General features: G+C 30.7%; 3 protein-coding genes and 1 non-coding gene across 4 annotated transcripts; 2 read left to right on the top strand and 2 right to left on the bottom strand.

Moving 5' to 3' along the window:
• Window positions 1–50: 50 nt before the first annotated feature.
• Window positions 51–161, top strand: TBLA0Ctrna24L. Its single transcript has 2 exons — window positions 51–88; window positions 117–161. It is a non-coding gene; the product is annotated as a tRNA-Leu (tRNA).
• Window positions 162–2286: 2125 nt separating this feature from the next.
• On the bottom strand, window positions 2287–3873 carry OCH1 (initiation-specific alpha-1,6-mannosyltransferase; the record flags this gene model as incomplete). Its single annotated transcript, XM_004179699.1, has 1 exon — window positions 2287–3873. The coding sequence occupies one exon, from the start codon at window positions 3871–3873 to the stop codon at window positions 2287–2289; it is 1587 nt and encodes a 528-aa protein (XP_004179747.1).
• Window positions 3874–4322: 449 nt separating this feature from the next.
• On the bottom strand, window positions 4323–4907 carry PNC1 (nicotinamidase; the record flags this gene model as incomplete). The annotated part of the gene is made up of 1 exon (XM_004179698.1): window positions 4323–4907. The coding sequence occupies one exon, from the start codon at window positions 4905–4907 to the stop codon at window positions 4323–4325; it is 585 nt and encodes a 194-aa protein (XP_004179746.1).
• Window positions 4908–5398: 491 nt separating this feature from the next.
• On the top strand, window positions 5399–8047 carry VIR1 (Vir1p; the record flags this gene model as incomplete). Its single annotated transcript, XM_004179697.1, has 1 exon — window positions 5399–8047. One exon carries the CDS (start codon window positions 5399–5401, stop codon window positions 8045–8047), a length of 2649 nt encoding a protein of 882 aa, XP_004179745.1.
• Between the last annotated feature and the right edge of the window lie 506 nt (window positions 8048–8553).

The raw sequence follows: 8553 nt of genomic DNA, 5'->3' as shown, positions 1-8553 counted from the left end.
TAGATGAGTATAAAGTCAATCTCGTCTACAACATAATCAACAAATTATAAGGTTGTTTGGCCGAGCGGTCTAAGGCGCCTGATTCAAGTTTACACTTAACACTCTTAGAGTGGGATCCTCAGGTATCGTAAGATGCAAGAGTTCGAATCTCTTAGCAACCATTATTTTTTTCCTGTATCACATAGTGTGACCTACGTTAGTCACGTGTATAAATCAGTGAACAAATCGGAACGTAATAATAATAATATTTAACTTACGTAGGCTCAGGTATATAGTTGTATAGTTTAATAAACGGTTGGTATTAAACTAGCAGCCAAAAAGATATACTACTGGGAGTAACAAAGCAAAAAATTGTTACATCCTGTAATATTTTTTTTGCTTGTTCTCTGTCAGTAATTATTACTGTCGTAGATTTAGCTACGGTATATAATATTTCTCTATAAATCTGTAGATGTTACCCGGGTTTTGGCTAGAGCCAGGAATTAACATAAAATTAGATTGTTTCGTTAAACAGAATACTCATTCTGAATATCCATCTTCACAGAACTTTCCTCTTATATAAGACCAATGTCTCGTCACACACAAGCTTCCCGGACATAACCATTATGTTCTCATCAGAACCGGCATTCTGGAAGATAACTCTTACGAACCGAATTGTAACAGCCGTTCCAGTTCGTAAACTACACCTTCCGTATAGTGTCTGCCGATGATAGTAGTACGGTACCTAAACATTTACCTATCATCCCACTTTCAGGGATAAGCTTCCGAAAGCCACCCTGTCTATTCCTTAGTCGTGAGCCTGCAGCCTCACTCCTTCGATTATCGTAGATCTCTTATAATCTCCGACTTCTCAGATATTTCTGTATTTCTTAAGTCTTCATCTTCACTGAATATATTCTTTCGTGCACCCTTACAGTATAAACTTATTCACAAGTATATTATATTATTTATATCCCCTCGGTCACATGACCTGACCAGCTGTCCGCCGCGTGCCTCGTCTGGATCTACCACAATTACGCCTTCTATCTTCGATAGTTACTTGTACTAATTCCTGAGTGATAACAACAATGAAGTCTTTAACTTAAAGGACTATATATTTTGATTGGTATGTACTGTGATTAGATAAATAATATATAATAATATTAGTTTCCAGATTTCCAGACAACTCTTTGTTGATACCTTTTGTTTCTTTCTTTTCTCTATATATTTCGGTCATAGTGAAAACTTTTCATCTTTGTGTTTATATATTATTGTAGATGTCATCTCATCAGAATAGAAAGTCGTCACCTGACTTCAAAAATCACTGCGCCACATATTAATAATGGAAATTATTGCAAATATGTGACATTTCCTCAAAAACATTATAGTCACGTGATTCATTGTTTTGTGAGGTGTACTGTTATTAATTTCCTAGAGTAGTATAACAGACCAGCTATTAAAATCTCGTAAGAATTAATAAAATACATTTAGTGATATATTTACACAATTCGGTTTAGCGTTACTGTTGCATGTATCATCACAAATATATTAATTATTTTGGTTCGCTCTATAAAATTTGTATAAAAATATGTACATGTATCTGAAATAATATACATTTAATATAATATTAACAAATATTTTGTATATGTGAAAAATACAATCATAATATATAAATCTGGATTAGTCTTTTAGATATATATGTTATACATAATTAGAATTGCTTAAAAAAAAAACTTTAATAAAATTGTTCATGACAATAATTAGATATATGACAGTAAGTTAGGATAGATTATTTTAAATAAATAATGTAAAAAAATTATTTGAATACAACTTATTTTTGATTAACTTTTAAGTTGGATAGAATAAAAAAAGAAAGAAACAATTTTACGGAAAAAAAGCTTGATGCTCTGAAATAGAATCTTAACATTGTTTTTTCTTCTTTACCAGAATTAGTTTGATACTATCTTTCATCCTTACCAACTACATTATATTTCTTCGAGAGGAATAGCTATTAGATATGAGATATTATGTCATATGTAACAATTTTATACATTATATATAAATGAATAAATAAGATACTCCTTTAAATATTTATACAATACTCGAATTTACAAGGAGCATAATAAGGTAAGCCAGTAAATACAGACATTTTTCGAGATGATAGTATTAATGTACAACGAATGCTAATATATATATATATATATATTTGATATCTTGTGAAGATATATATTTGTATGTATATGAGAGAAATGTGGGATAAAAATGACTATAATTGGTATTAAATTTAAAAAAAGAAGAAGGATGAAATTATTCTCCCTTTTTAACATTTTCGGCGTTTTTGTCAGCATCAGCTTTCCAAGATCCACTAAACATATGTTTTACTAAAGCTGTTTTATCATCACTTGCCTTTGCTCCCATTTGGCCCACATCTGGTGAGAAACTAGTGATTGGTAGGATCATAATGTCATCGACCATTACTGGTTTATCCATCAAAGAGAAGAATTCCCATGGTATTTTATTCTTCAATTGTAAATCTTCAGTAATTTTTTTATAGAATTTCTGGGTAGTAGACATCAAATCAATTGGTTCATCTTCAGATTCCAGTTGTGAATCTGGAGCATTTGAAGGTTGTGCAGGTGATCGATTTACTTGTAAATTTGTATTGAACAATTTAATATTATTGTTTAAAACTAACATGTTATTCATATATTCCAAGATCAAGTCTGAAAAAATTCCTGGACCAGTCCAATTCATAATATCAGTACCATCAATATTTTTTGAATTTTTTTTAGCCAAATGATTATAATTTTTATCATTTTGTCTCTTATGCCTAAAATTAATATTATAATCATTTTTAAAATTTTGATCAATTAAGTTTGTTGTTGATTGATAAGTAGAATCTATTGAATTTAGAGTGGTAGCTGTAATATTCAAAATCAATTCACGTAAGATTGGATGGCCAGGTTTCGATTGAATGGTCCATTGACAGAATTGAATTCTACGAGCATACCAATCACTCCAGTCATCCCTATCTGGATCTGCCTCAATACCAATAACAAACCCTGGGTCTATTAAATCATTTGGATTTGATAATGATAATGGATTAAAATTTTTGTATTTTAAAGGGAATTGAGAGGCTAGTTTGGAATTCTTTGGATTCAACCAATTCAAAAGAGTAGTTTTGTTTACTGAAGGCCAAGTATCAAAAGATTTTAAAGGGATAGTGTCCATATCTGAATAAATACCACCTCTGGCAAATAAAATTAGATATCTTAAAAAATCTGCCTTTAAGATATTTAAAGGCATTTCATTGAATGCCTTGATAATTAATGGCGTTTCTCCATAGAGATTCAACAAGAGAGAGTGCAAATAGTTATCTGGTATTAAAGTGTATTCATATTTATCATTTCCAGAAGGTAGATTTCCATCACTATTGTCTTCTAAAGGAATCTCATTTGACCAGCTCTTTACGAAATGAGTAAATTTGGAAGGGAAATTTGGATCATTTTGATTAACCTTCCAAGTTTGCCAAATTCTCTTGGGAATTTGCTTTTCTGGTTCATAGGGGAATAAGAAAGTCAATTGATCACGTAAATCATTGATTTCATGTTTATTGAGCGGTATACGATAATTTTTCAAATCGATTAAATTCTCAAATTGATCTGTAAGATGAGAGGTCGTAGGTAATTTGATCGATTGTGAGATCTTGTTATCATTCAAGATGATACTTTCATCCAATTGAAATTGCTTTCTATATAAAGATGAATAAGTATAGAAATAATATGTTAATATGGCTGAGATGAGCAATCTCAGTAGACGTTGAGTCGTTTGTCTCTTTGGCTTTAATAATAAATTTTGTTTGAGAAGTTTTTTCTCTTGATTATCCGATCCCATTACTAATATTGAAATAGAATATTTGATGAGTACGGATGGAAGGATGGAGAGATGTCTTATGCTAGGGTATGGCGTGTATCTGTGAGTGAGTGAGTATGTGCCTATGTATCGGTGTGAATGAGGAGGATAACGAATAAGCTCTATCTTTTATCAAAGTACATTTTACGTTAATTCAATTCTATATTTAATCAAACTAGCTGGGTACCCCTATTACTTCAAAGAACGATACATACATATTAGTGTCTAATGAATAATAATAAACAATAAAAGACTAATAATAAACACATGAAAAATTACACTCCCTATAGGCCACTCTATCAGCCCGCGGAGATTCCGAAGCCAGAGACGCGTCGCGCCACAAACAGTGCGCCACAAATGTATGGGGAGTGAGATGGATAATGAATAGATAATAGACAATGGGCAATGGGCAATGGGCAATGGGCAACACATTAGACCACTTGTACACCAGCTGTCTCAAGTTCATTAACCACTGCTTCCACAGCTTCACTAGAGGTATTTACAGGTCTCGTAGAGTCACGGAGAACACGAGTAGTGTAGCCCAAAGAGGCACTGTCAAGTGCAGTGTGTTTGACACAGTAATCTAAAGCTACACCAACCACTGTGACCGCCGAAACACCTTTTTCTTTCAAAATAGAGTGTAAGGGAGTTGCTGGTTCTCCTGTTTCATCATTGAAAGCCGAATAACATTCTCTTTGAGAATCGGTACCTTTGGAGACAACTTGATATTGTGTGTTGTTGGACTCTAGACCCACTAGTAACTCGTTATTGAACTGTGACCCGGAAGAACCTTGAACACAATGAACAGGCCATGGTCCGCCATGTATGTCGAAGGATTTGTGATCCGAAGGGTGCCAGTCACGTGACAACACGACAATATCCCAATTTTGGCTCTTTAATAAGCCAAGAATAGGAGAAATAACTTCTGTGCCCCCTGGAACAGCTAAGGATCCGTTGGGCGGCAAGAAGTCGTTTTGGACATCAATAATTAGCAGACACGATTTGTTGGAAGACATTTTGCAACGAAGCTTGGGCTTGGGTTTGATTTTGATCTAAAGCTTGAACTTGAGATTGGTATTGTGTTTTATGATTCTTTTATTAAGCCTTCACACTGTTTCATCTCAATTTATTTTATTTTCCATTTATATATAAACCTCGAATGGCCAAGAAAATTAAATTCTCATATTGTGAAAATTTCTGGATTCGTGAACTTACCGTAACAGGCATAAATCTATTCCGTTCAGCTTTATGTCCCTTTCCGTTCAATCCCCATTCCCGTTTACTGTTTCCCTTTCCCGAAATTTAAAATTAGAATCTTCTTTTTTTTTTTTTTATTGATAGTTAGTTAGCTGTAATACGATTTGCCAAAATTATTTAATTTATTCTGATTTGTAATAACAAATATCTTGATAAAAATATACATTTATACATTACTAAATACAAATATACAAATATACAAATATATATTTATAATCTCATTGATACATCTGTACAAGATACTATCAATATGGAAGTAACAGTACCAGATGATGTCAAAAATACTCTATTAGAAACTTTGGATATCCCATTCGAAAAATTTAATAAATTAAAATCATCTAATGAAGCTGAATCAAACACATTGAATGATCCACAAGATAATCTTTCATTGGAATTGGATTTGAATATTTTCAAATATTCATTAAAATTGATTTATGGATTACGATGGGCTATTCATTTAGACTATTTAGATGATATTCATAGAAAGAGATTTGATAATGAAAATCTTTATTTCATTCAATTGATCAAATCATACAAGAACTCTCTAAGGGGGGACTCAAAGGAGACCGACATTGATAATCGTTTCAAATTAACCATCATTGCTATCATTTTTGCTTATTTCTTAATTATACCAAATTTACAACATATTATAATGAATGATGAAACATTGGAATGCCTAAAAGAGTTTTTAAATGATATTGGTACAAACGAGTCATATTTGAATAAGATTGATTTGAATACAAATGGTGATTCCATTATTGGTCCATATACTTTAATAAAATTTTTAAATGTCAATGATTATGATATTACAGTGTCTCCAATTACCAATTTAATATGTGATGAAGGTTTCCAAAAAAATTTAGATTATTACAAATTACCAATTAATGGTTCGTTTATTAACCATTGGTTACCAAATATTATTAATAATCAATTCATCAAACAAAAGATCGATTTATTAGGTTTAAATGATCTTGATGGTTCTAATGAAACAATTGAACCTAATGAAAATATTCTATTAGATAATGATGAATTGAAATTGAAATTTTTATCAAATTTAATTATTGACGATTCTTTAGCTGAATTATTTATTGCTATTTCCAAGGATAAAAATTTCCCCAAAGATTGGTCAATAAGTTTTGATGCCAATTTAAATTCTAATTTAAGTTCCAATAAAATCATGTTTTATTATGTTTATAAATTAGCCAAACGAATCATAATGTTCCCCAAATTAATTCCTCAACCAATTTATGATAATTGTTTTGATGAAATTATTGGTTCTGATGATCAATTTAAATCCCTAGAATTCCAATTTAAAGTATTAATGGAATTAATAGACCATCCTGAAATTGATTATTTAACAAATGGTAATAGATTAATTAAATTATTATCCCTTGCATTATTAAAGATAGATTCGTTAACCACTTTAACTATTCATAAAGAATTGAATAAATTATCTCCTACTCAATCCATCTTATCCATTTTGAACGTGGCTAATTTATTGTTAACTAAATTTTTAATTCAACAACAACAAAATACCATTCATGATATTACTTTATCAATGATTCCTAATTGGTTCAATTCAAGCATCATTCCATCCATCCCACCAATCTCACAATCATTATTTTTATTTAAAGAAAATAGTCAATTTGAAACAAGACAATTTGAAATTAATAATAATAAAGAAACTTTCCAATTGATCAAACAATCCATAGGTTTAATTTTAAAGATTATTAATAATTTAATCAAACAATATGACTCGTTATCAATTGATATAATTGAAAGTACCTCTTTTGGTGATGAAGAACAGAATGGTAAATTCCAAAACAATATTGAATATAATATAAGACAACAGTTTTTCGAATTATTCTTTATTCCAATCTTTACAAATTTAACTTATTTAGAAAACGAAAGTATCATATCAAGGAATTCAAATGAACTATCAAGTGATAATATTAATATTTTTGTTCTCTCTATAAAAGTCATTGAAAATTTAATATTAATTGATGAAAATCTAACAATCAATTATCTTTTAAATTTTATATCAAAGATATCTGCAGAAGATTTAAATTTACAAAAAAATTCTATTAAATTATTAAACCATTTATTTTTCCATAATAATAATCCAAATTTCCAAAAAAAATTAAAAGAAATTTTCGAATTTGAGAATAATTTATCCATAAATGTCTTGAAAAATTTTATAAACGTTTGGAATGATGGTAGTGAAAATTATACAAAATTCTATACTGAAATCTTCAAAGAAGATCAACCAATCGTTGCCATAGAGGAAACCTCTATTGATCAATTGATTGGTAATATCATCGAGTATGATTCTGCTCCATCTACTGCATCTTTACTTAACAACATTGGGATGAATATGAATGAATATGATCAACAGAGTAGCCTTATGAGCAATGCTCAAAGCAGTTCCACCACTCTAAGTAGTCAAGATCAACATATAAACAAGCCTATCCCCTTATACGCAAATACAAATCTAAATAGTGCAAACACCTCTACTGCACAAACACCAACTAGATATAATCCATATTCTACATCATCATTCATACCGAATAATAAGAATGGCTCTACTAATAGCAATAATAACAATAACCACAACAACAACAATAACAACAACAACAACAACAACAACAACAACAACAACAACAACAACAATAATAATACTAACAATACCACTACTAATAATAACATTAATAATAACAATAACAATTCCAACCTGAATTCCAAGGGGCAAGGTATCAATGGACGTATAGTAGCCACCGGGAAAAATTACATACTGGGGACTACTCCTGTCAATAGCGGGACTGGAAGTAGTAACTACGCTAGAAATTCCAGCCGTGCTCAATCGGTACACATCGATGATTTCGAAAGACAACAACAATGAAATGAACTACTATGTAATCTTTATGCTATCTATAATTTTTTTTTGTCTATTAATATAATTTATCTTCTTAATGTCCCACATATATATATATAGTTCCTTATGCTTTCTATATATCACGTGACACGGCTTATATCTTATCTCCACATCTCTAAGAAACTCCGAAAAGGCAATCATAGCTTTCTTTTTCTTTCTATTTTCCTACCCCTTGTTCTCCGCGTTTTCCGTGGATGAAAAAATAAAATAACGCCACCGTATAAGGAATGTGCCGAGAATGACTTCCGCATACTTTAACTGAGTAAGTCGGTTTAGATTCAGGAGAGTGGTGCTATATCTGGCAAGACAAAATATGTGTGGAATAAGGAACTCTATTATTAATAGTCGACTAATATTGTTTTTCATATCTTTTTTTTAAGACATTAGATCAGAAAAGGATTTGCAATAGAAGACTGAATGATCGGTCCTGTATATAAGGAGATATTTGTAGGTTTATATGTATGTTTATAGTT

The sequence above is a fragment of the Henningerozyma blattae genome, chromosome 3, assembly GCF_000315915.1.
Source record: "Henningerozyma blattae CBS 6284 chromosome 3, complete genome".
In the NCBI taxonomy this organism is placed as follows: domain Eukaryota; kingdom Fungi; phylum Ascomycota; class Saccharomycetes; order Saccharomycetales; family Saccharomycetaceae; genus Henningerozyma; species Henningerozyma blattae.
The sequence above is the reverse complement of the archived record's forward strand: the minus strand, read 5'-3'. Positions and strand labels throughout refer to the sequence as shown.